Source organism: Triturus cristatus, chromosome 7 (assembly GCF_964204655.1).
Source record: "Triturus cristatus chromosome 7, aTriCri1.1, whole genome shotgun sequence".
In the NCBI taxonomy this organism is placed as follows: Eukaryota; Metazoa; Chordata; class Amphibia; order Caudata; family Salamandridae; genus Triturus; species Triturus cristatus.
Genome location: NC_140590.1, coordinates 1,066,355,206 through 1,066,381,507, shown reverse-complemented (window position 1 = coordinate 1,066,381,507; position 26,302 = coordinate 1,066,355,206). Strand labels below are relative to the sequence as shown.

The window sequence follows — 26,302 nt, the reverse complement described above, 5'->3', positions numbered from 1 at the left end:
AATGTTGCAGGTCCAGTGCAGCAAGTCAGCCGTGCAGTTGCAGGGAGGCTTCTGGAGCTTGCTGTGTCCCTGCAGCTCAGTCAGAAGATGATCTAAATGTCCCCTAGAGTCACTCAGGTTAGCCCGGGATGAAGGTAACAGGTTCAGCCTTCCTTCTCAGACAGCAGCCCAGTCCTCAAGCAGCAGCACAGTCCTCTGAAGAACAAGGCAGGCCTCAAGCAGCAGGGCGGTCCCTCTGGAGTACAAGGCAGGTCTCAAGCAGCAGGGCAGCCTTCTGGGGAACAACTCTGGCCTTAAGCAGAAGGGTAGACTTCTGGTACCAGCAGGGCAGTCCTCTGGGGAACAATGCAGTCCATAAACATAGGGATCCACCCACGGGTATAGTATGTCAGGAACCTCCCGTTTACACAATATGTATCCCACAGTCGTGGAGAATACACATCAGTAGTTTAAATACCCCTCACACACCAAAAGGGCCCTTGGTGTCATGCTTCATCATAGGGGTCTTCCCGCCCCTCTACGGGACGGGGCGTGCTACGACCTACGTTTGCGTGGGAGCACTGTTATTACTGAGACGGCTATGTGTGATGCAAGGGTGTGAGAGGAAGGTTCAGGAGTGGATGGAAAAGTGAATTAAAAAATACCTGGCTCTCTGGTCTAAGGAAAATGTATTCTGCCGTTTGAGCTGGTATTAATAAAAGGTGAGGGGGAGGAGGGTGTATGCCTCAATGAGCTATGCCACCTAGTGGTGTCGACATGTTTCGAAGCTTCCCCATGCTTCTTCGTCAGGACCTTAAGGATCCCTTCCTACTATACCCGTGGGTGGATCCCTATGTTTATGTACGCTTGACTGGGAGGAAGTATCCACCTCCACCACTCGCTGAGTGGTACCTCTCTACTCCCCTCTTTGTTCCTTTTCGAACAATGCAGTCCTTCTGTAATGTCCACAGGTCCAGAAGTGTACTGAAAATGCGTCCTGAAGGTCAATTTTTTTATACCTGGTGCCATTCTTTGTAGTCGGGGAGTTTTCTAGGCTACCCACACACCTCCTTCTGTAGAGTTCGTCCCTTCCTCTGCCAAGGCTCTAAGAAGTCTCGTGTGACAAAAGGCTAGTGTCAGATTCCCTTGAGTGTGTGCTGGAGGCAGCCCTTTAAAGTGGAAGTGTGGCAGGGATTGTCTCCGCCCCGGCCATCCTGCCAACTCCTAGTCCTCTTTTGTCTACCTGGATTGAAGGAATACACAAAGCCCAACAGCTAGGCTACTCACAGTAATGTGACCCAGGACACTGTCAGTAGGCGTCAAATAGGACAAGAAAATGCCAACTTTCTAAAAGTGGCATTTTCTGAATTGTAACTTAAAATCCAATTTTACCATTAAAGAGGACTTTAAATCACAATTCATTTGAGTCTAAACATGTTATTTCTACCTGCTCCCAAACAAAAGTTAGCACCTATTAAATGTAATAAGGTACCCAATGTTATCCTAAAGGAGAGGTAGGCCTTACTGTTGTGGAAAACAAATATAGGAATTTTGCATACCAGGACAGGTAACTTAAAAACACACATCCTTATTTTTAAATACAGTGTACCCTGATCTATGGGATATTTAGAGCTTATCATAGGGGTGACTTAAATGTATTAAAAAGGAAGGTGTAGGCCTGGTAAAAGATTTGTTTCAGGCAGAATTGAAAGTTTAAAACTGCAGTACAGGTGGCTATGGCAGGCCTGAGAGAGAATTTATTGGGTTATTTTAGTGGGTGGCACAATGAGTGCTGCAGACCCATTAGGAACATTTAATTTGCAGGCCCTGGGTACGTGTAGTGCCATATACTAATCAGGTGTAAGCCACTTCAGCCATGTTTTAGGGAGAGAACGCAAACAGTAGTGAAGTGCACAGAGGCCTAATGACAAACAAAAACACATTTTCAAAAGCAGGAGGGGTGAAAGCCAAATGTTTGGGGGAAGTCTAAAACAAAGTTGTCCGGTCTTACACTATCCTTCTTTCCGGATTCCTCTGCCTTTCTGTCTGACTTCCTCATATTTCATTCTTCTATCTCCCTCATTCACCTCTTCTGGCTGTGTCTGTACGCTCCCATTCTTAATTTCTCTCTCCTTTCCCGTCACTCTGCCTCCACCCCAAGTACTGCTATATAGCTCTGGCTAGAGACCGCTTTAGCTGGTTCACCAGCCTCATATTTCCCCAAAAAATCACAGCGAAAATCCAAACATATATACATACCCAATCTGGGTTTAGACCAATCCTCTTCATCTATTGCTGTGTTCTACTGTCCCTGCCTACTGCAACATGCACCATGTGACAGTAGATCAGCCCACATTATCCATCAGCTTTGTTGCACTGTGGTTGATATAATTTTCTTCTTTCTGAGGCAATGAGAAGCACTATTTTATTTCCTTTTATGGACCAAAATAGGGCATACTACATTTCTTTCCCTTTACTTTAAGAAACTCAGAGATTACCTCAAAGTGGCTGTCTTGGAATGAGATTACATTATGAAATGGGTGATGACCATCTTGGAATGCGATTGCTGTTTATCATTCCAAATCCTTCAAATCTCTATCTGCTGCCATTTTGGTCGTGGTGGATGGCATTCCAGAAGCAATAGAGAATATCTATACTCTGCCCGGTGTGTTTTAGCGATAGGAGTGACAACACAACCCAACACTGCACAATCTAGGTCTTAATGAAGAACGGGATAACCGTGTCCGACCACTATACTAGCCTTTCCACCTTTTTTCCTTGTTGCCTCATCTCCTTTGCTTAGGAAAAGCTGTGCAGTCAGGTGTTGGTTAAGACTTGGAGACATCACTTAATGAAGTCAGGGCATGAACCTTGGGAAATGATATACTGGTTTGCAGTCTAGACCTTGTGGAATTAAATTTCAGACTCCAAGAACAAGTTGCCAGGAATAGATGATCCAACCACAAAGGGAGAAGAATAGGTGGAATTGGAAAGGAGAAAGAAAGTGAGAAATCAGTAGATAAGGAAGGAGATTTTGATAAGATGTTGAAAGAACGATGGCATGAGTGATGCAGCTTGTGTGAAAAGTGGGTACAGAAAAATTTGGGAACGATAAAAACGATTACTTGTGGAGACTTTGAAATTAGAATACAGTACATTTTTGTGACCAATTTGTGTCTACACTGGAGGAGCATTGTAACAAATTCTTGAGGCCCCACTAGGAATAGTGTGTTTAGTTTTTGGGGGAAATCAAACAATGTGTGCAGTTATGAAGTCCACTTTTAAAGATGGATGATGAAAGATTTGGAAATTAGTTAAGATATGGAGAGCGGGAGATGGTGAGAGGCCCAGAAATTGTATAGAGCATGATGCAACGGCTTACAATTGTATAGAGTACAAAGGTACAGTGGTGATGGATATGACACATATATTTAATGTGTCTGCACGGGGTTAATACAACACAAGCGGGATGTACCTTTTAGCAGATTTGTGACTCTAAAACAAGAGTGTAATGATATAAACATTTGCAGTGGTGCTCGACTGGGGGATAACATAAGAAATGTAGTCACCTAATAGAGAGAGCACATGAACTGATAATTCTTCCAGCGAAAAGACCTGGGACAAGCATGGAGTTATTAATGTGCAATAAAAAAGTGAGTTGGTGACTAAGTGGGGTTTACAGTGTTGTAGGAGTTATGAAAATAGACAGACTAGATGCGCAAGGCATTGATTAACTGTCTTCGATCTTGTTTTCTAATAATTACCTAAGGAGACAAAGGATGGGTGTCTTGTTCTGTGGTTTAAAAACCACTTCTGTTTCGTTTTTGCCAGAACTCCTTATAATTAGTTTGGTTCTAGTGCAGCCTCCCTCTGTTTCTTTTGAAGCTATAGTTCATTTAGACATTCCAGTCCCAATGTCCCAGTTCCCCATCCAGTGGTACCCGAGCTGACTGACCGTCCCCACAGGTTGATGATAGTTTGGGAATAGAAGATGGCAGAATATGGTCCCTTCTTCAGAGGTCCAGCAAGGACCATCATCTTGAGTACTCAACACACCCACTCACTCTCTCTCTCATTGTGTTCGCTCTTGCAGATGCAGATGTTGGACAAGTTTCCAATGGAAGGTGGACAGAAGGACCCCAAGCAGAGAATCATCCCTTTTTTGCCAGGTAGGTGATCCCACCTTTAAATTGGAGGGAATGGGTGGTGGACATCTTTGCCTGAGACGCTACAGTCTTGATCGTTATTTTTTTTCTCCAATCGATTTTGTAAAAGTTATAAATTTGAAGGTGTGTAAAGGCTTTGTTGAGGATTGAGTTATTTTGGTATTCTGTTTCTTTTTTTCCTTCTCTCAGAATGTAAAATGGTTTGTTGTTATTCTCGAAAATAGCGTTTGAGTTTAATATTATCGCTCTGAAACTAGGTGTGTTCCGGCTGTTAGAGTCCTTGTGCTGGACTTATTTTTCTCTGGACTGGTTTCTTTGAATCACCTTACCGTCCTGGTACTCTTTTTATTTTTTTTTCCATTGTTTGGATTGCACTTGGGCCTGGTCTGTGGATCTTTTATTTCAAGTGAGTTTGTATTGTTTATAGCAATGCTTTCCTTTTTAGGTCGAGCCTAGGCAGCGTGCATGCGCTGTCTGCAGGACCTGTTGTTATCTCCTCTGTCGGCTTTTGGCATGCCCATGAATTGCCATTTGTTTGTTGCTGTGCCATTTAGAAATACAGGGTTTTTATTGGTGCTTTGGGTCTGATTCTTCCGGCTTTGCATGCTTGGGTCACGCCCAGGTGATTTCACTCATTGTTTGCTTGCGTTGGCCATCCCAATACGTCCGCGGTTCCTCCTGGTCATCCTGATCTGCATTTTATTTTGTAGGCTATCAACATCGTTTTAGGCTTTCAGGCTGTTTCACGGAGCAATGCTCTGTTTGGCACCTACAAAGTGGCAATTTCAGTCCGGTAGCTGTTGAGCTATGCCAATACCTCTAACTCAAATAAATGCGAGGCCAATTGCATTTCTAGTGCTTGTTTAGTATAGTACTTGCCTTACATTGCCTGACAAGTAATAGGTGTTATCATGCGTCGGCGCATTGGGATTGACTCTGCACACCCTGAAATATAGAATGAGCCCTCCAGGGGCTTGTATTTATGATTAAGTACCTCATTTAGAACTTGGCGGACGGGTAATCTGTCACAGCAGTGACAGATATCCCGTTTGCCGAAATATAAATCCCATAGGATATAATGGGATTTATATTTCGGCTGCCAGGATATCCGTCACCTTTGTGATGAAATAACCCGTCAGCCAAGATCTCAATCAGGCCCTAAGTGTGTGCACATTTTTCACCATTTCCTTTTGCGTAATTTCTTCTAATTTCATGAAAATTATGTGAAAAAACCCAATCCTGGCTTTTAGCACTATTTTGTTTAGCACTAAATAAATCCTCTTCAAGGAAACATTTAGCACTAAAAAATAGAGCGAAATCGCATATGATACAAACAGCAGCCCTCTGTGTTGTGTTTTTTTTGTGTTGATCCCATGATTGAGTTTTTCCTAGAATAAACAGAACATCATGCAATGTGCCGTAATGGTGTAATTTGGGCATTTTGTGTAGTAAGCGTAATTCAAAATGCTGGAAGTTATGGAAGATTACACTGGTGTAATGAAAGTTTCACCTGGGCCTATTCGTGACCCACAAGTAAGGCTAGAGCTCTTTTAAAAGTTGCACAGATTTACATTGTTGATTTTTTTGTTTGATGTATTTTTGAAGTATCTTGTGCCAATAAAACGTTGCACATGGTCTTCTCACTTCTGATGTTAAACGGCATATAATGCAAATTAATGGCACTATAAGCAACTCGTTCACAAGAGCATAATGGAGGCAGTAAATAATCAATAGAAAGACATTTAATATTGAATATAGTGGTTTGATTGCTTACCTTTCATAGCATCGATCATGGCCCTAATCCCTAATTGGTGTTTGGCCAAAAGTCATATGATTCCTGTGCCTCAACTTGTAAATGTGTGGGTAATGGATGTGCGTAATTCTGTATTGTATGTTTGATATAAAGTAATAATTTTACTATACAAATTATATGTTTCCTTCCCCCACATGTCCTGGTTTCTTTCATTTGGTTTCAACCAGACTTCTGATCGATTTTTACTGTGTTTTAGAGCAAGGTTTGGGTTTTGTTTCAAATCCCTAAATTAAAGAACATTCTGACACAAATTGTGTGGTTATTTTTTTATTTTACTTTTTAATACTGAATCTTTTTTCTATGATTTTATGATCTGCCAAAATATAGGTAACTGTTAGGAAATGCTTCTTTTCGTATGGTCACCACCAAGTTTTTCGACTGATGCTGCTGGTTTTTTGACTCCGAGATTGCACCGAGGCATGCCAACCAGACCTCAGTGCCATGATCCTAAAAGTGTATGTCAAATTGGCTATACCCAATTGCAAATGGCTAACATATGTGTATGTCCCTAGCTAGTAAATTGAACCCTGGAACCCAGGACATGTAAGTTAGAGAGGTACCCCAGGGCTTGCAACACTGATTGTGCCACCCTTGAGGTCCCCCAAGTAAAATAAGTCTCCCAGTCTGCCACTGCAGACTGGTCGAGCAGTTGTGCACTGCTAACCCTGTTTTGCCATTGGAAGCAGTGGTAAAGCCACCACTGCCCCTGGACATGTGTGTAACTCATCCCTCTGGCAACTCTACTGAGCCCTAAAGGCAGGGTACAACATTTGACACAGGTAGGACATGCACTTTACATGTCCTGACAGTAAAACATGTGAAACTGACTTTTTTACGGTGGAAAGACTTGGGCGCTCCATTGGCTAGCACAGGGTTAGATGCTGACCTCTCAGTTGTGCCAACTCCTGAATGTTGCTACCAAAGTAGGCACTCAAAGGTATCAAACAACTTGTTACATTAAGCGCGATTTGTATCTGAGGTCGAAATTAATGTAACTTGTTCTAGTGTGCAGCTGTAGCAAAGCTGATACTTTCTTGCCCTTAGAGCTTCTGTGCCTTCTCTGGCACACATGGAGCCTGCTCCATGAGACCGCTGTCTGCCCTCCTGGAGAAACGTGCCAAGTACTCGCCCGAAGGAAAACAGTGCGGGATCGCATGCCAGGGAGGTGTCACTCCAGTAAAAATGTCTTAAATACCACACAGGTTTGGTTTATATTACTGGACATGTGTACTTAAAAATACACCAAACACTTGTTAAAATAAGTTCAGAATCCTTTCCCATTCTTGCCACTTCCCACACATTTTCCTGAAAACATCAACAGAGAAAAACAAAACCACTACCAATCATTAAACCAAGAACACTCTGCAGTGATGGAAAGGTCTTTTACCTTGCTTACATTGTGGTCCCAGCAATACTGCTAGTCCACAGTGTAGCTCGGTGAGTTGGGACTCCATCGGCTCTGTGGAAGTAATAATTTCCAGCTCTTGGAAGCCACATCTGACTGTTTTGACAAGCACGTACTACACAATCAAAATCTTCTTTCAATAAATCAACCAAGCAAAGTAGTGAGAACCCTGACATGAGAGTCAAGGAATCCAGGAGGCGTCTGCTTAGAGCAGTGACTGGCATACGCAATACACTGACTTGTGAATCCTGGTATGTGGAGCGAGAAGGACCTTTCTCTTTGAAGATCCTGGCCGGTCATTAGAAGCGGATATCCTGGTGAGGAGGGGGGGGCGATTATTGGACCATATTACTATTCATCAACACGCAGTAAACAGAACCTCCTGTCAGCAGTCCAGCAGTCCTCATACTGTCTTGCCTCACTTCAGCGCCCCGCCCTCTAACCCAGTCCCAAATGGATGAAGTAATTTTAAAAACGATATCCTTAACCCTTTCAGTTCTTTTGTTTCATGTGTTTCAACGATTTCTCATGTTTTACTTGAGCCTGCTAATTTAATAATATTGTCATCTTAGTTTGCAGCACATTCTGTATGGTCATCTGATCCTCAGATAGCTATCAATATCTTATGCCTTTATATTGGGCTACTTGTGACATCACATTGCACTATTTTTAGACAGTTTAGTTATGACGTCACACTGTCCGAGCTGGGGCGGAGCACTGATAACATGTCTACAATAACAAGAGCAGTCGTGTAAACATTTTATGTATGAAATGGAGCTCTTTTCTCATGTATTTCATATTACTTTACTATGTCTGTGCACAGTACTGCGACGAAGAATCAGTCTGTCGGTCGACCTTGGTGCTGAGCCTTTCTAGAAGCTTGCCTGCTTCTGATTTAGACTTTGTGTGAATTGTTGTGGTTGTTTGTCAGTGCGCCCCACGATGGGAAAGTACTAATATTTGTTAGCAGGTTGGTGAGCCATGGTTGCTGCCAAAACTCTTTGTCCCTTTGTTATCCTAAAAATATGTCCCTTTCCCATTGCTGATCCTTAGATGTTCTATGGGTGATCCTGATCATGGTGCTGGGGGCCAGTTGTTGATGTATTTTGTACTTTATGTAGGTTCTGCGTCACACTAGTGGCACTTAATGACCAGCATCTCTCTCCAAAGGAACGTGTAAACTTAGCTAAAAAATGAGAAGGCTGTTCAAATAAATGACATAACGTGAATGTTGAAATGTTCTTTAGTTCTTAGTAAAGAGAAAACCTTGAACCTCAGTAAGAAGTTAAGAGGAGCTGCTGTTTCTTGAATGACAAAGCGGAACATGAGCACATCAGTCCTTGGTAGAATTCAGCAGATCCAAAGAGCACACCATCCAGAGCTTTAGGTGGGTTGAAAATGGTGGAAGCGCTTGGCCAAAGAAGCGTATCTAAAAACCTTTTCCAAGAGGCGTGGCCTTTATAAATAACGTAACACAAATGGTGGCATCCTAAACAGATCAATACAGGAAGACCCAGTACAAACACAGGAAACAATAGAGTGTGAAGAGGGAAAGCTTCACTAAAGTCTAGAATAGATGAGATATTGTCAAACTAGATGGGCATGTGTTAGACCTGGCTTCCTGGGCACCAGGACATTTGGGGGTTACTGCGATCCAATCTCATCAACTGGATTGTTACCCGCTGGTGTCCTGAGGCCTAAGTACTAGTGGACCCAAAACTGTATAACCAAGCACTCATCTCCAACACATGACTCTCTCAGGCTAGCACGACTGAGCAGTCCATGGCTTACTCAAGGAGCTGAGGTGGGTTTAGACATTCTGAATACAGTGCACACACTCCTACTAGCTGATAGAATCAATAGCCAGTCAGTGCTTTACTTTTTTAAAAGAAAAGTACTTTAATACACACAAGATGATAAACATACTACACATAAAACTAGGAGAGACACTAAAAACCAGATCTCTCTACAACCCTCTGGGCCACAATTCTGATCCCAAGCATTATTATAGTGCCTAGATGCTAAGCACTATAAAAACACAGTCCCCATGTAGACACACAATTAGTTTGCATATTACAGACCATGTTGCACAGGTTTTCTCTCATTCCCAAGAGCCATTATACCAATCCTTGTATTGAAATGATGTTGTTTCAGTATTTGATATGACGTCAAATGTTCCTGATCAGCCCACGAACCTGCCACCCAAAGCAACTGAAATGCACTCTCGCCCTTAGCGAGGACACCTCTCTAGTGGTGTCAGGGATCTGACCACAGGTGCCTGATGTCTTGGCACAGTTTACCAGAGTCCCACGAGTCCAGTAGCTACTGGCTAGCTGTAGAAGGGTACTGCTAGCAGAGTGCCAGCACACCCTGGTGCCCCCAGATGTCACAGAAAGAAAGGTGGGAGCCTGTACTACAGGACACTCTTCACCAGCTACAGATTGTAACTGAAAGTACCACACAGGCTCCCACATCACAGAGGAGCGGTCTGGGCAAAGTGATCTCACCTTCAAGAACTGGGTATTGATATAGAAAACATACAATAACATTTAAGTGACTTGCCTGGAGATCAGCATAAGGTAGGGGAAGCACACTGTCCAGAAACATGCATAAGACTTCCCATCTCAACAGCATGGAGCACTTTATTGCATCACAGTCTGTGCTTCAATGTCCATTTCTCTTCATCAACTGCATATTGGTTTGCTGATGAGTATTAAGGGGGTGGCAATGGTATAACTTCCATCGATCTGCTAAGGGAAGCAAAGTTACCATTCTAGCTTATTTTGCTCCATGCTATGTCTAATAATTTGAAGAGAAGGTTCCCTCTTGGAAGGGAGCACTGGTGGAGTGAATGTTAAGGGACGATGCTGTCCAGCTCGAACCTGTCTAGCCTCCGGCCAAGTGACCTCATGGAAGTAAGAAAAAACACAGGAATCCAGACATTGCTTCGAAATATGTGTTTTGATGGAGTATGTGGCTTGCAGATGTCCTTTCTAAATATAGAATTTGTTGCCAAAGGCACCAAAATAGACATTCAGGAATGAATTCCCGGCTGAAGTGTTCAGTTCAGGACTCCCAAACACATCCTGAACAATCCCAAACAGGAAGCAGTATCTGAGCCAATAAACTTGCACTCCAGAAACTGATAGAAGACAGCCTTCCTGATCAGCAAGGGTTCTGCTGTTACACCTACTCAAAAATTGGGCAACCGAAACCTGTTGCCTCGACATGAGGCAACGAAGGCACCTGATGCCCAGGCATAGAGCTGCAGGAAATCCATCGCCCAGGCATCAGAACAAGAAGAAAAATGCTCATTGCTCTGTTTGGGGAAAGCAAAGAAGACGCATAATACCATGCTTGGGGAATGGCCATGCATAGAGGACAGCACAGCGACATGTTCACTTGGAGGCCAGGCTCTCCGGAGTATTGCACTGTCCGCCTCACGGTCAGATCCATCAGGGTGATGTGTTCAGTGTGTCCTGTAGGATGTCTTCACTCATGTACCCTATTACCAATAGAATATAACAAGGGATTGGTGCTTGCCTCAGACTCCAGAATCCTCAATAAGCTACTGGTTTATGAATTTTATAGAGTGTAAACCAAATACCTATTTAATGCTGACCTCCCTTGAATCGCTGTTGAGCAGGGAGAATGCCCTACAAACTGGATGAACACGCCAGCAGAGCCGGTGATATCACTAAAGAATGGACATGATACTTTAAGAAGCTATCGACGGCACGCATCCAATATATTTGGATCTCATCCAGTCGGCATTCGTTAGGGACTATTATGTCAAATTCACTTACTTGTAATGCATTTTTAAAGTGCATTTTGGTCTTTTAGTGCAGTTTTTGCATACATGGATGTCAGAGGCTTGTCTGTTACTATGCTCTGGGAAGCCATCTTCTGACTTTGAGCTCTATAGAAAAACATCAGTTTAATAGATAGTCTCACAAACGAAAATGTGAAAAGAACATTTAGTAATGTTACTGTTGTGCATCACTTGAATCTCTCGACTTATTAAGGAGTAGTTGGCCTTAATAAAAATAAAATTGACACATTTGTAAAACAATGAAGAGTTACTTTTGCTTAGTACATTTACAAAAGTTTATTCTCAGTGAGTAAAACAGATGTGTGTTTAAAGTGATAATGCTTGTGTGGCACTCGACTAAGGCTCTAGAAATCACCGATTGCTCAGGCAGTTTGGCATTAACCCTACATTACAACAATCAAATTGATCATTCTATCTAATGGTCAAGTTTTGGTGCGTTACCAAACAAACTGGCCATGCTGCATTGACTTGGCTTCTCCTTAATTTTAATTTCCTCCATACTATTCTGCCTCTATCGTTCTCAGCGCCTTGATGCCTTTGGGCATTTGTTTGTGCTTTATAAGTTGTTTTTTCATTCATTCATTCATTAATTCATTGAATCTGTGTAGACACTGGGGTTTGTTTGAAATAGCCTTAAATTGTGTAGGTGGCTGCCGGTAGGGTGCACCGGCACTAATTTTTTAGGTCCAGCAGTTCTTTTTTCTCATCAGACTTTGATCCACAGCAAGAGAGAAAAACACAAAAAAAGGAAAGGAGGAGGAAAAGTCAAATGAAAAAAGTGACAATGAAAGAGAGTAGCTGGCCTAACGGCTAGGGCGGCCGACCTCTAATCTGGGGAACTGGGTTCGAGTCTCCACAATGACGCTGAACATCCTGTGATTCTGGGCAAATCACTTAATCTCCCCGTGCCTAACAAAAATGAATGTGACCTCATGTAATGCAACTGGTGCTATGTAAAGCGCTCTGATACCCGATTCACGTCAAGTTTGCGCTATATAAAACTGTGTAAAAATAACGAAAGAAAGAAAAAAAGAAAGCAGGAAGGAAAAGTACCCAAAAGTGTAAAATTAAGAGGCGGGGACCATCTGATGGGGGGGGTGAAAGAGATATGAGGTGGATTCAAAACTACACAGCCTTGATAACCGGCAACTCCGTTATTTTGCATCACTTGCCGTGGGCTTCTGAGAAAATATTTGGACACCAACACTTATTATTTTACAAATTATACACTGGTGTAGAGTTACCAATCCTCAGAAAGCAAAATGATCCCAACTGTATTGATGCTCACTTTAACACATTTTTCTGATCCTACAGAAATCGCCAGATTAAGTCCACAATCCTGAAATGTGAAAACAATTAACCTTAGCAGTAGATTAAAGGCGACTACTGTCCCGCAACTGACAAAGCCGAACATGAGCACATCAATCCATGGTAGACTTCAGCACACCCAAAGTTCAGAATGTCCCCACCTCGGGCATCAAACGCTGGCATTTCCTCAAATGTTCCCAACATTTATGCATTTTCTTCTCATAGGCAGTCATTGGAGGATGCATGTGACAGGAAACACAACTACGGATAGTTGTACTAGTAGGTGCATGGCTTTTAAACAAGAAAACTGCAAAAGATCATGAGAATAGATTCAACAAAGATCTCAGACGATGAGCTAACTTGATTGAGAATTCTTGCTCTGCCGGGCCAGGCACAAAAACATGGCCTGTGCATGTCGGAAGCGAGAGAACCCAAGCCTCCTGGTTTAACATGGGCATGCAAAATGGCTGCAGGTTAAGCAACATGGCCTTAGTTCTTTGCTGTACATGTCAACTTAAATTGCGAGAGTTCACAACAGCACAATTATGACAGACACCCCTTTAAGTTTGGAAAAGGCCATTTTATAATCTCAGGTCTCTCATATATTATTATCCAACCTGCATCATGTCTTGTTGCCTAAAAACAATGGCCTCATTAAAACAAATAAACAAACCACAAATCACACTTAAACACTTCCCTTCCTGCGCTGAAGGGCCAAGCTCCTTTCGGCTGCTATCTGTCTCTGTCTGACTGCTGCCTTCTAATTGTCCTCTAATCTCCTTCCCCTCTTAATAAGGAGTCTCTCCCATCCTTATCCTAGCTCGCATTGTATTCCCAGTCACCTTTGCCTCAGAGCATCTCTGCGGTACTCCGCTGTGTACCCCCTCCACTGAACAGGCTTTTATGTCAAGGGACCAAGTCAGCCATCTTGTAACCCTGCAAACTGCCAGCTTATCTAGCATTACCCTACTCGGATCCCTGACCCCAGTCGCTGATCCTTCATACCAGCTCCAAGAGCTACATTTCGAAGAACATGCCCAAATCTGCCCTTGACGGTTGTCCAACAGTCAGTTGCTGCTGACTTGAGCACAACTATTATAACTACAAACAGGAAACCTAGGGTCAGAACAAAAGAATAATGATAAAGCAAGTAGATACTTCGACAAGTGAAAGTAAATCCCATCAGCCACTTAGGTAGCAACCCACATCATTTGGGATTCAGTAGCCCTTCGAGTGCCCTCCAGTGAATCAGGGCCACCACATGAAAGGGCCACAGGAACCTTTCTATCGATTTAAGATATAGTATCTACCATGGTTCCTAATAATGTGTTTTTTTTGTTAATGGTGGTGAGGGAAGCAGTGCAACAAACAAAAAAGTGAATATTAAAATCATCTACCGAAACAGATATGGTACTTTATTGTTTCTGTTCGAGTGACGAAATTAAAACCAGTGCAGGAGCGGTTTTGAAAAAATAACTGCTCAAGTCCAGCTCGAAAAAGGTCTACATGTTTCAGCCTCACGATTTATATGATAATCAGGCTTTCGTCAGGACCTAGGAACTTATGCTACTGCTATATATTCGTGTGTGATCCACAAACTAAAAACACACCAATAAAGGAAATTATGCAACCTACTTGGGTTTCACAACACTCTGTCAATTTTTCAGTAGTGTTCGTCCATTTCCCGTCAATGTACGGGAGCTCTCCTCACCTCACCTGGCATCCGCTCAGAGAAATGAGGCCCGCTCTGTCCGTCGGTACCTCGGTCCTAAACCGAGCAGGATGGGGAGGCCAAACAAATCTTTCACCACCAACCTTGTGCTACGGAGAGGGGAATGGGTATGTTGAAAAATGCAGGGACAGACAGAAAGAGACGACCGCCTTTCATCACACAGTTCTGCATAAACTCCTTAACTCTCACCCCCCCCCCCCCCCCCCCCCGAACCTTAAAAAAACCAAAAACCTTTGGACCGGTCTGCTGTACCACTCTATAACCCAAACACTTTGGGGTGAGATAGGCTTGGCCCCCCTCTTCCCAGGCCTTCATTTATTGGGTTTGTAGTGTTTGAGGTTTGAGCTCACTAAGGACTTTCGGTTCCCTTCTTGACTGAGATTGCCTAAGATGCAGGGGGTGAGTTGGGAGGTAGGGGACGGGGCGAAGGAAATGGGCGGTTGCGAGAGACAAAGGAAGTGAGGGGGAAGAACAAAGCTTATGCCATATAGTCACAAATTGCCCAGATTTTGATAATAAAGTTACAGTTAAAAGAGGATGTGGCCTATTGACTAGAGCGGTCGACCTCAAAGCTGGGGAACCGTCTTCGAGTCTCGGCAGGGACGCTCCACATCCTATGATTCTGGGCAAATAACTTAATCTCCCTGTGCCTAACAAAGTGAACGTGTCCCTCTGTAACGCAACTGGTGCTCATGTGAAGCTCACCGATACCTTCATTTCGAGTTTGTGCTATAAATACTCCCCCCAAAAAAGAGGCATGGGCTTACCATGTGTAAGGATGAGGATTTTTGCTGGCCGTACAAAGTTGCATTTTTTTCACATCACCTGTCTCCAGTACAGGTAAGTAGGAGACTGATGGTTGGAAAGGTAACTAACCTGGCATCTCCTTTGGGTTGTCCCTTAGGCGGCCATCTTAGCCGATGCCTTAGAAATGGTTGTTTAAGTACATGCATTGTTTTTCTAATATCAATGTCTGGTTTTGCCCTAATTTAAAGTATAGCAAAATCACTGAAGCTTATCACCGTTTGATGACTGTCAATGCTATCCACTGTTTAAGGGCAACCAGAGGCGTTTGATTGCACCTTTATTCAGGGAATGACATTTTACTCTGTACTCATTTTCCAGACTATGGACCCTGCAAACAATCAGCGCCTCTGAGAATGGAATGCGCTGACTTTTCAATTCTGGTTTTGTTAGTGCACACCTGGTTCATGCACATCTCTCTCCAGTCCCCAAAATGTCCTGGATTGTGTTCTTGGTCAGATTGTTTTATTTTGGGGGTTTTGTCCCCATTCTGTCGCAATAGGTTAACAATTAACGATGCACTTTACTTTAGAACAAATAAAATATACACCATTGGGAAAGTAGACTATAAAAATCCCAGGTGAATAATATCTGACAAAGTCGTCTTTCACATGACCGGAATGGCTGCAATTTCAGAGAATATAACAGTCGATCTCCAGACCCCGTTTACCTGCATTTTTTTTATTTTATTATTTCACAGGTTTTTATAAAGCACGAACATGACCCGAATCGGGTATCAGAGCGCTTTACATAGCACCAGTTGCATTACATGAGGACATTTTTTTGTTAGGCACAGGGAGATTAAGTGCTTTTCCCAGAATCACAGGATGTTTTAGCGTCATTGCCGAGACTCGAACCCAGTTCCCCAGATTCAAGGACGGACGCCCCAGCCCTTAAGCCAATACTTGTGCACATCAAGTGAACAGACACACAGGTTCGTAGGGAGGATCATCCTACAGGGCCTGACTGAGTGCCAAAATCAGCCCTGGGAAAAATGGCCAACATGTTGACATCACGCCCAGTTAGCAGAAGTCTCTCTCACCCTGTCATCTTTCCCAACAAAGACAGGTTGAAGTTAGTCAGCCTTATGAAAACCTACCAAAGTTTGCTTTCTCCAGACTGCTTCCGGTCCTGCCTTCTTCAGCCAGATTCAGGGTGCAATGGTAATAGTAATACTTTGAAAAAGCACCGCGAGCCTGAATAGCTCATGGAATGGGTATGTTTCTAAGAAGCTAGAATGTGAATTTAGCGAAATGTGGAAGAGCAGGGTCCTGCTTCTCCAAGGTGCCTGAATCCAGGAAAAGCAGGCACTGTTGAGTTTCCGTATAAACGTCCTCGTGGCACAGGAAGTGGCTAAAAATGTGTGGATGCAGCGGGCTGGGACAGCTGCACTGGATCGAGTGTCCTCGAGTGGAAAATCCAAAACCCACATCCCCATATTTTCTTCTAGGGGATTCCTTCGACATTGCAGTGGCATTTTACTCATTTTCTTATGTTACAGTTCAGCATTTATGAGGCAAATTCCTGTCCTCAAATTGTGGCTGGCGTGCTTTTCAATACCCTGCTGCAGCGGTGAATCACCATATTGAGTCCCCCTGGGGGACTTTTAATAGACAACTTAGGTGACCTTTGTTGTCTCTTTCCCAGACAAATACTCACCCTCATAAAGCAGGGAATGTGGTCAGAAAAGGACGATATAGTGAGTGCCATCCTGGAATCCTGTTGTAAATCGCGGTTGCAAAAACTCCTTTTGTCTGTTTTTCCCAGAAAGTGGTAGTAAACACACTTGTTCTAAGGATGCCAATAAAATCATACCTTTTGCAGTTTTTGAAATAAATTGTGCAAGATCACAATGCTGTTCTACGACAGAATGTGTATGGCCTCGCGATACGAGTGCAAACCAAGAGCAGCATTTAGAAATCAGTTCCCCTAAATGTGAAAAAATAAAAATACGTTTTTTATACAGTGTTTAATGCTGGTCATTTTACATTTTCCCACAGAAGCATGGCTTTGAGACATGTTATATTTTTGTGGGCGTGGTGTAGAAAGTATTATATCTGTCGCTTGGTTTTATTCTCCCTAGACCACTCTCTACCTGGGTCTTAAGCATGCTTGAGGTGCATTCTGTAGGGTTCTATGAATCTGAGTGATTGATTTTTTGTTTTTTGGTGCCACATGGCACTCGCAGGAGTTTTCAGAGTATTTGAGGGATGGTGTGCTTTTCCATTGCTGAAGCTTTGTAGTTACAGCTATGTCAGCAGGGTAGTGTTTGTTGTACCTCCTTTCTTTACACTCTGAACATCACCGTAGAATCTGTGGCAAGATTTCTCCTTCAACTGCACCCATCCGGGCTCCTTCCAAGAAACCCACTGTTTGTGGCTTTATTTTCACAGTGATGTAGTGGTTTGCAGAGCAGCCCAGACAGCGTTTTGTTTTCATCCACACCACATGGTGGTGTCAGCCAGGAGATTGTGGTTGGTTTTCTCCTTCACCACACTGTGTACTATCGACCAGGAGTTATTGAGAAAATAGGGGTGCCCCTGAGGTTAATTCCTAAGTCAGGGTGCTTGTAACATTCGTTTGCAAAACAGTTTAGGAACAATGTTTAAAAATACAAATACAAAGACCTGCAAGACGGACAAAAATGAATAATTATATCACCAGTAGATACAAAATTATTAGGTATACTTTATTTATGTCACTTTATATATACATTATAAAGCAATTGCGTATCATATTCATGTATTTTGATACTTTTGAAATAAAGACAGAAAATAGAACATATGTTTCTTGTTTTTTTTGGAGATGAGTCAAAATTCAAACATAATATCTCACAGCGGCAGCCCTCCAATTTCCCACCCTTAGTGAGCCGAATATCACTGCATTCCAGACTCTCACTGAGCACCTGCTATATGTGATAATCTTTCAGTTCCGGATGCCCACCTCCATATACATATATGGAAGGATTTAGCACCAAGTCACAACATTAAGGTAATTTCCTTCTATCCGTCTTGGACTCATACCTTGAGACAGACCATCGCACATCGAAACAACATCTTTTCTCAGGGGATATCGCTACCCTCTTGAGGACAATGAAAGCACAGTTACATGTCATCCTGATGAAGGCTTCACAGCCGAAACGCGCGTAGGATATAACATCGACCCAGCCAAGATCATTTGAAATTGTAATCTGTTACTTTGTACAAACCTTTTGTAGATACATACTTGAGTTTATATATTATGTTTGACTATCGACCAGGAGTTTGCACTTTTGGTTCCTCCATCCCATGGTGGCCTACCAGCCAGGGGTTGTGGTTATGGTTTGTTATACACTTCACTGTGGTTTCTCACACACCATTTGGTAGTTTTGTTTCTGCTTCACTATGACATGAACTATCAGCAATGTGTTAATGGATTCGTTTTTCCTTCACTAGAGCGTGGAGTTATCATCCAGTGGCCTGTGGTACTGCTCTGCCCTTGTCTGGCCTTGTAGGTTTCTGCCATGGGCGTGTGACAGTTGTTCTCATTCAACACCCTTTGAATTGACTCAGTTTCAGAGGCGTGTGATTAGCTTTGTACTTTACCTAATTGCTTATTTATTTTATTTTTTATCTAAATGTTATCCTAGTTTAAACGTAATCCTTCCAATGATTTACTACAGCTCTCTTGCAAATGTGCATTACTTGACTTCTCAAGTCATTCCTTATAGGCAATGAATCTTGTGACATACCTCGTCCAGGGAAACTAGGAAGAAGACTGCATCACAATAGGCCATCCCTCAATGCACTCATCAGCAGTGGTAAAGTGCCCAGAGCTCTAAAACCAGCCAAACGAAATGCAGCACACAGACCAATATAGGAGGTCAGAAGATGCCAGGTCTAACAAGCCGCAATTACGGTCTGAACATAGTAGAGGCCCGCTGGTGGCTCTCTATGCAGGATCGGCGGCGGCTCCTCGGGGGAGGGGCACACATGGGAGACACAGGCAGACTGGGGTACACACAGTGTTGCAGAGCTTTTCATCCACATATGGTGGGGTTGGGGGAGCCTAACAAGTAGTCGTACCCTGATAAATGTCCCCAAATGAGGGCATGAATGTATTCAAGGCCCTACAGGGGTACAGTGGGACCCAGGCTGATATGTGGCCCAAGGACTTGTGGGACTAAATATAGGAAGGGAACATAGCCAAGTAGACTGCCAATGGTGTGTGCTGTGCCCCTCTCCCTCAAAGGAGGGTGTGCGCTCCGCACCCTCTTAGACAGAGGAGAGCACGGCGTGAGGAGAGCAGCAGGTGCATGGTGATCACTGGAGCACCGTCCAGTGGCTGGTAGGGAGAGGGTGCATGACACTGGGCATGTTGTTTAAAAAAATCATTAATGAGAGGGTGTAAGCCAAATGGAGGTGGGCAGCGTGGTAGGTCGCATGGTATGGCCATATATTTTGAGGACAAAGCTACTCAGGCATGTGGGTGGAGGTAGCAAGACAAGGGGCGTATCCCTTTTTTCAAACGTAAAACGTAACTCAACGAGGGATGGCAGGCCGACGTATCAGGGTATTCAATTTTTTTTTTTTTTTAGTTGAGTGGCTAAGGGAGGTGATGAGAAGGAAAGCCGTGTTGTGAATGGCTCGCTTGCACAGCTGATGCTTGGGTTGACTGGGGGGACGGGGGGGGGGGCAGACTGTGGTCCTTATCTGCCATCACACTTGTATTGTTTTTTGTTCGTACCTGCTTGTGCGGACTGTAGATGGGTAGAAATATTCCTATTAATACTTGTGCTTTAATATTGGATTCAGATTCTGGGCTGTACTTCATCAGTTGTTCAAACTGAACGTCCGGGGGGGGGGGGGGGGGGGGGGACGCAAAAATGTAATCAAAACAGTATCTGAAAATGACAAGGATCGACGCAGGGAGGGATGAAGGAGCTGGGAACCGATTTCAAGAGTAGATTAAGAAACCGAAGACATAAATGTTTCCGCAGACCCCATCTGTTTTCACAATCTACGGACTTTGTTCACAAAGATTCAGCCGTGATTCGCTCTTTTGGTGCTCCTGGATTTCCAGATGATCCCGTGGTACCCTTCCTTAAAGTCAGTCAAAGCAACACGTTTGTGAATCGGACTCCATGTGTCTGCCCTGCCAGCGCGCATCACCCAGGCATGTCTATCCTGATAGGCCAGCTAGAGTAGTTTCAATCAATCAATCAATCATAGGCATTTGTATAGCGCACTGCTCACCCGGAGGGTCTCAAGGCGCTGGGGGGAGAGGGGGGGGGGGGACGCTACTGCTCGAACAGCCAGGTCTTGAGTTGCTTCCTGAAGGCGAGATGGTCTTGCGTTGTCCGGAGGTGGATGGGGAGGGAGTTCCATGTCTTGGCTGCCAGGTAGGAGAAGGATCTTCCTCCGGCGGTGGCTCTGCGGATGCGGGGGACGGTGGCGAGAGCGAGGCTGGCGGAGCGGAGCTGGCGGGTGGGCTTGTGGAAGGTCAGGCGGCTGTTGAGGAACTTGGGGCCCAGGTCGTGGAGGGCCTTGTGTGCGTGGGTGAGGAGTCGGAATGTGATTCTTTTGTTGACGGGGAGCCAGTGCAGGTCTCTCAGGTGTCCGGAGATGTGGCTGTGTCGGGGGATGTCCAGGATGAGTCGTGCTGAGGCGTTCTGGATCCGTTGGAGTTTCTTCTGGAGTTTGGCGGCGGTGCCGGCGTAGAGGGCGTTCCCGTAGTCCAGCCGACTGGTGACGAGGGCCTGGGTGACCGTCTTCCTGGTCTCGGTGGGGATCCCCTGGAAGATCTTTCGAAGCATGCGCAGGGTGTTGAAGCATGAAGACGAGACGGCGTTGACTTGTCTGGTCATCGAGAGGGAGGAGTCCAGGATGAAGCCTAGGTTGCGTGCGTGGTCCGTTGGCTTGGGGGTGGCTCCCAGGGCGGGGGGGCCACCAGGAGTCGTCCCAGGCGGAGGGTGATGATCCCAGGATGAGGACCTCCGTCTTGTCTGAGTTCAGTTTCAGGCGGCTGTTCTTCATCCATTCGGCGACGTCTTTCATCCCTTCGTGTAGGCTGGCTCTGGCGGCGTCCGGGTCGCTGGTGAGGGAGAGGATCAGCTGGGTGTCGTCGGCGTAGGTGATGATCTTGAGGTTGTGTTGACGTGCGATGGATGCGAGGGGGCTCATGTAGACGTTGAAGAGGGTGGGGCTGAGCGATGACCCTTGTGGAACGCCGCAGATGACTTCGGTGGCCGCTGACCGGAACGGGGGGAGGCGGACTCTCTGGGTTCTTCCGGCGAGGAATGAGGTGATCCACTCCAGGGCCTTCTCCTGGATGCCGGTGTTGTTCAGGCGCTGTACCAGGGTGCGGTGGCAGACTGTGTCGAACGCTGCGGAGAGGTCCAGGAGGATGAGGGCTGCAGTTTCCCCGTTGTCCATTAGGGATCTGATGTCGTCTGTGGCTGCGATGAGGGCGGTCTCCGTGCTGTGGTTGGCTCAGAAGCCGGATTGCGAGTGGTCGAGGGATCCGTTGGTCTTGAGGAAGGCGGCTAGCTGTCTGTTGACGGTCTTCTCGACAAGGGTTTCCTTGTCTAAAAAAGTTGTCAACTCTGTCCCAGTGCAAGTGTAATATCGGATCCCGCTCAATGCATCAGTTACAGAGGCTTGTGTGTCTCGCATTTTAGACGCAATTGTGCCTTTTTGAAGCAACGCTAAGCACAAACAGGAAGCGACTGTGTTGAGGGTGTCTTAAGTCTGTGGAAGACCCTGTGGCAAAGAGATCTTGGGACAAAATGAGGAACCGCAATCCAGACTTTTTTTTCTCATGTTTTTGTATCTCTATATATTACATGACCTACAGATGACATTTTATCATTCAATGACTCCGAGATGGATAAGTCAACTCTATAAAAATTGAATCCACAACCCCGGTTTTGTGTCCTAAAAATACCCCACACACCCTCAGCAGTGTCTTTTTCTTTATCTTTTTTTCACTCCTTTTGTAAACCTCATTTTGACGCCCAAGCGTGCCCAGTATCCTGCAGTGGCTCTCCAAAACATTCACACAGTACAAAATTCCTCTGTGAAATTGGATCACCGCTCCCATGTCGGCAGACCCTCTGCACAGTTCTGAATATTAAGACCTTACATATGTCTGTTTTCCTCTATAGCCCACTCCCGCTGACAAGTTTCCGCTGCCGCCTGGCCTCCGGTGCACTCTTTGATGTACAGTCGTCTGCAGGATACTTCTCCTGGACCAGCTTCCTATTGCTCGGCCTCCTGGGGCCATAAAATGCTTCTTATTATCACATGCTGCCATAGACTTCATATTACGCATGGATTCTGTACAGTGGGGCCTGCCCTATAACCACATGGCAGACGGATTCCAGAGTTGTATTGAATGAATACTCTACCCTTTCTTTGCAGTGAGGTTGTTTATTCCTTCTGAAGTTTACAAAGCAAATTAGGCAGCCTGTGGCAAACCAGTTTACATAATATAAAAGTGATGTGGTCAAGATGGCCGCCATGCAGAGTTTTGTTATAGGTTAAGGGGGGCGTATATGTATTTCTTTTTTAGACATCTCACCATGAAGTCGGTAGTACTACGTTTATAAAGGCCACTGCTATCTCTGGAAGGGCAGATCCCAAGAACCATTCAACCAGGGTATTATTGTTAAGACTTCTATCGTAAACAGGTGATGAGTGTAATTTAACAATTGCAAACCTGACGGTCCAGAGTGTGTATGTAAAGCTCGGAGTGGGAAGTGGACAAACTGTCTAAGTCTCCGGGCATGTTAACTTTCCCGTTCCCTGTTTTGAAAGTGCGGGGATATAAAGGTCTGGGTCGGCAGGAGCTAGGCCAAGGGCCTTTAACCCCTTCGCTGCGGCGCGAATTCCGCCGCAGCGCTGGGCGGGGTGAGGGGTGAGCGCGGCGCCGCCATGCTCATGACGGAGCCACGCCGTCATGAGTCACGGGCGAGCTGTGCTCATGACGGCGTGGTTCCGTCACGACTCCGCCCACTCTCTAATTCGCCCGCACAGGGGGGGAATTAGAGCCGCGTGGGAGGAGCGGCCGCCAACGGCCGCAGCATGACAGAACCACGCTGTCATGAGCACACACCGCCCGTGGCTCATGACGGCGTGGTTCCGTCATGAGCGCACAAGGGGTTAAAGCCCCGAGTCCACACGCCTCTGAAGTCCCTTTGAGCCGCAGGGCTTCTTTAAACACAGCCTCCTTTACATCTCCAGGCAGGAAAGCATCGCTATTCACGGGCACATTTCCTCAAAATGAACTCCAGGAGCCATAAACACAAATATGCGAATGATGGGTTGTTTCCCGTAGAGGATGGCAGAAGACGCGTGCGTCGCCTGCGTGCTTGTCGTTTCCTGGAAGGTTAGACGGAGGACACGCCTGTGCCGTGTTGTTTTCAGGAGACAAATGTCCATACCAGGGGCGGCTCCTCTGTTGGAGTGGAGGAGTTTCGCCCCACTTAAAATTCTCCCCAAACCCCATGAAAAATAAAATGGTAAGGTGATTTATTACCATTTTATTCTTCATCCCCATCCCGAGCCAAAGGCCATGCTGGGGGCAGGGTTGCTGCTGAGTGACCGCAGCAGAAAGGAGGGTGGGCTTACTATGCACTTATGTTTACAGTGCGCATGTCTTTTTGGCCGGTCTTCTTGAGATGGCCATCCACACGTGCACTTTAAACAACTCTAACCCAACTGTCTGAAGACAGCTGGATTAGAGTAAGTGCAGGCCTTCAGAGCACTGGGGAGCGCTGGGTGAGGCCGCTCTCTCCACTCAGGCCGCTGCTCTCACAGCATGAGAGCAGCGGTCTGATTGGTCAAGAGACTTCCAGGCTCCAGCTTTCAGTTCGGGTGGAGATCCGGAGTCGAGGACGTCGTGTTCACTTGGTTAGTTTTTTGTATTAAAAAAAAATCTGCTTGCGTCCACCCTACCCGTAGATGCCAGCTGCTACTGGTACCTACGTGATAAAGAATTAGTCTTGAATAACAAAAAAGTAAGTTTGAATTTAAAACAATGTATTAATATAAAAAATTACTGATAAACTTTAATTGGCCGTCATAATAGTGGGTAGTGAAGCAAACGTGACGGTGTGCTCAGGCAAGCAAGAATGATAAATGCGACTTAAGAGTGCATTATTTGTCACAATCTAAATAACAGCAATACAGCCCAATCAATTTCTAATATCAATATGTACCTTTTAGAATATTTAAAACATGGTTTCAAACGCACATCTTATTTTGTTATCCAAGACTATTTCTTTATCACGTAGGGACCCTTGTCTGCTGAATGCACGATATCCCCCAGGTCCATATGTACCTGTGGGTCTCCCTTGTTTCTTGTAACATGTGATGCAGTGTGGTGCCATTCTTTTAACAGAAGACACACAATTGATGGATGGAATGCAGAACAAATCAAAACATGCACCCCCAGTCAAGAGATCTGGGTTAAATCCATCATTCTTTTGCTCACCGTGCCACCCCAGTTTAGACCTGGCCATATGCAAATCAGTCTTGACCCTGTGCCTCATGGGAACAGTCCAGCCCGAACTGCCAAGCCACGTCCTCCCTGGACCGGAAACAAGCATCCTAGGACCGGTGTCGGGGTTACACCCCTCTTCAGCCAGGATAGCTTGATTCCAGTGGCACAGTGAGCCCAGGACCCACGTCAGGGCATAACTGGCGCACTTAGGGCAAGAAAGCAAAAGACACACAATTGATGGACGGAATGGAGAACAAATCAAAACATTCACCCCCAGTCAAGAGATCCGGGTTAAATCAATCATTCTTTTGCCACTGGATTCAAGCTAGCCTGGCTGATGACAGCTGATTAGCCAGAAACCGGCCCCAGGATGCTTGTTGCTGGTCCAGGGAAGACATGGCTTGGCAGTTCGGGCTGGACTGTTCCCATGAGGCACAGGGTCAAGACTGATTTGCATATGGCCATGTCTGAACTGGGGTGGCGGAGTGAGCTGAAGAATGATGGCTTAAACCCAGATCAGTTGACTTGGGGTGAGTGCTTCCATTGTTCAACACTCCGTCCATCATTCCCTTTGGTTTTGCTTTGTTCGCCCTAAGTTGGCAGGGTATGCCCAGACGTGGGTCCCTTGCTCACTTTGCCACTGATTTCAAGCTAGCCTGGCTGATGGCGGCTGATTAGCCAGAAACCGGTCCCAGGATGCTTGTTTCCGGTCCAGGGAAGACATGGCTTGGCAGTTCGGGCTGGACTGTTCCCATGAGGCACAGGGTCAGACTGATTTGCATATGGCCATGTCTGAACTGGGGTGGCGGAGTGAGCTGAAGAATGATGATGGCTTAAACCCAGATCAGTTGACTTGGGGTGAGTGCTTCCATTGTTCAACACTCCGTCCATCATTCCCTTTGATTCTTTTAACAGAGGCATAATCATCTCTGCATGTTCTGCCTTCTGCACCCAGGTGTCCAGCATGAACAAAAGGCCTAGACTAGGTGGGCTTTGGAACTAGGAGAAACTTAAGGCCATACTTTGACTGGTGTTATCCTGTCCCAAATTACAGGGCTTCAGTCCAGTCTTACCAGTGTTTATTGCACATCTAATGGAAATCAGAGGACTCCTTTGTGGTGCTTTCTGAAAATACTCCACAGAGAATGCCTGTGATGACCCTAACCCACACATCCTGCTTGGTTCTATTTTGTACCATTGCTCTCCCAACAGCCCTGTCAAGTTTTCCAGGTCCAGTGTGATGAGTAGCTCCAGTCCAGGATTTTTTCTTTGAATTCTGGGATTTGAAGTCTTGTTTATTCAATTGTAAACCAGGAATGCAAGTCCATAATTAAAAGGAAAAAAATGGACTGGACTAGCACATCACGCATGGATCTGGGAAACTTGGCAGCTATGTCCTAAATATGCAGTAATGTGACTCGGTAGTTTAATGCACCTTGTGCAGGCATCTCTGTTTAGCCTGAGGGTAATGGCCAAAAATTACTACGTGGGCAGACTCAGTCAGATCTTCATCCTCTGAGGACAATAAATTGAGCACTTTAAGTTTGGAAAATGAAGCCCTATTGTTCTACAGTTTCTAACTAGCAAGACCGTGATGGCAAGCTCAAAGTTATTTCACACTGCATTTACGTTTTGTGTAGCTCTTCGGATAGGTGAATGCTAAGCAGCAAATTGTGCATTATAGATTGATTTTGCCACATGTATTCTCGGGGAATTATAAAACGGGAGGGGAAGGGAAATCCGATGAGCAAATGAGTCAGCAAAGGTTGCGCCAGACAGC

At 45.1% G+C, this 26,302-nt stretch overlaps 1 protein-coding gene across 4 annotated transcripts in view; it reads left to right on the top strand.

The window, feature by feature from the left end:
• SH3PXD2B (SH3 and PX domains 2B) overlaps positions 1-26,302 on the top strand; it is a 339,606-nt gene that overhangs the window by 150,217 nt on the left and 163,087 nt on the right. For all 4 annotated transcript variants that reach the window (XM_085618152.1, XM_085618150.1, XM_085618151.1 and 1 more), the window contains exon 3: positions 4,073-4,148. In XM_085618152.1, coding sequence (XP_085474278.1) covers positions 4,073-4,148 — 76 coding nt within the window. The remainder of the gene's footprint in view (positions 1-4,072; positions 4,149-26,302) is intronic.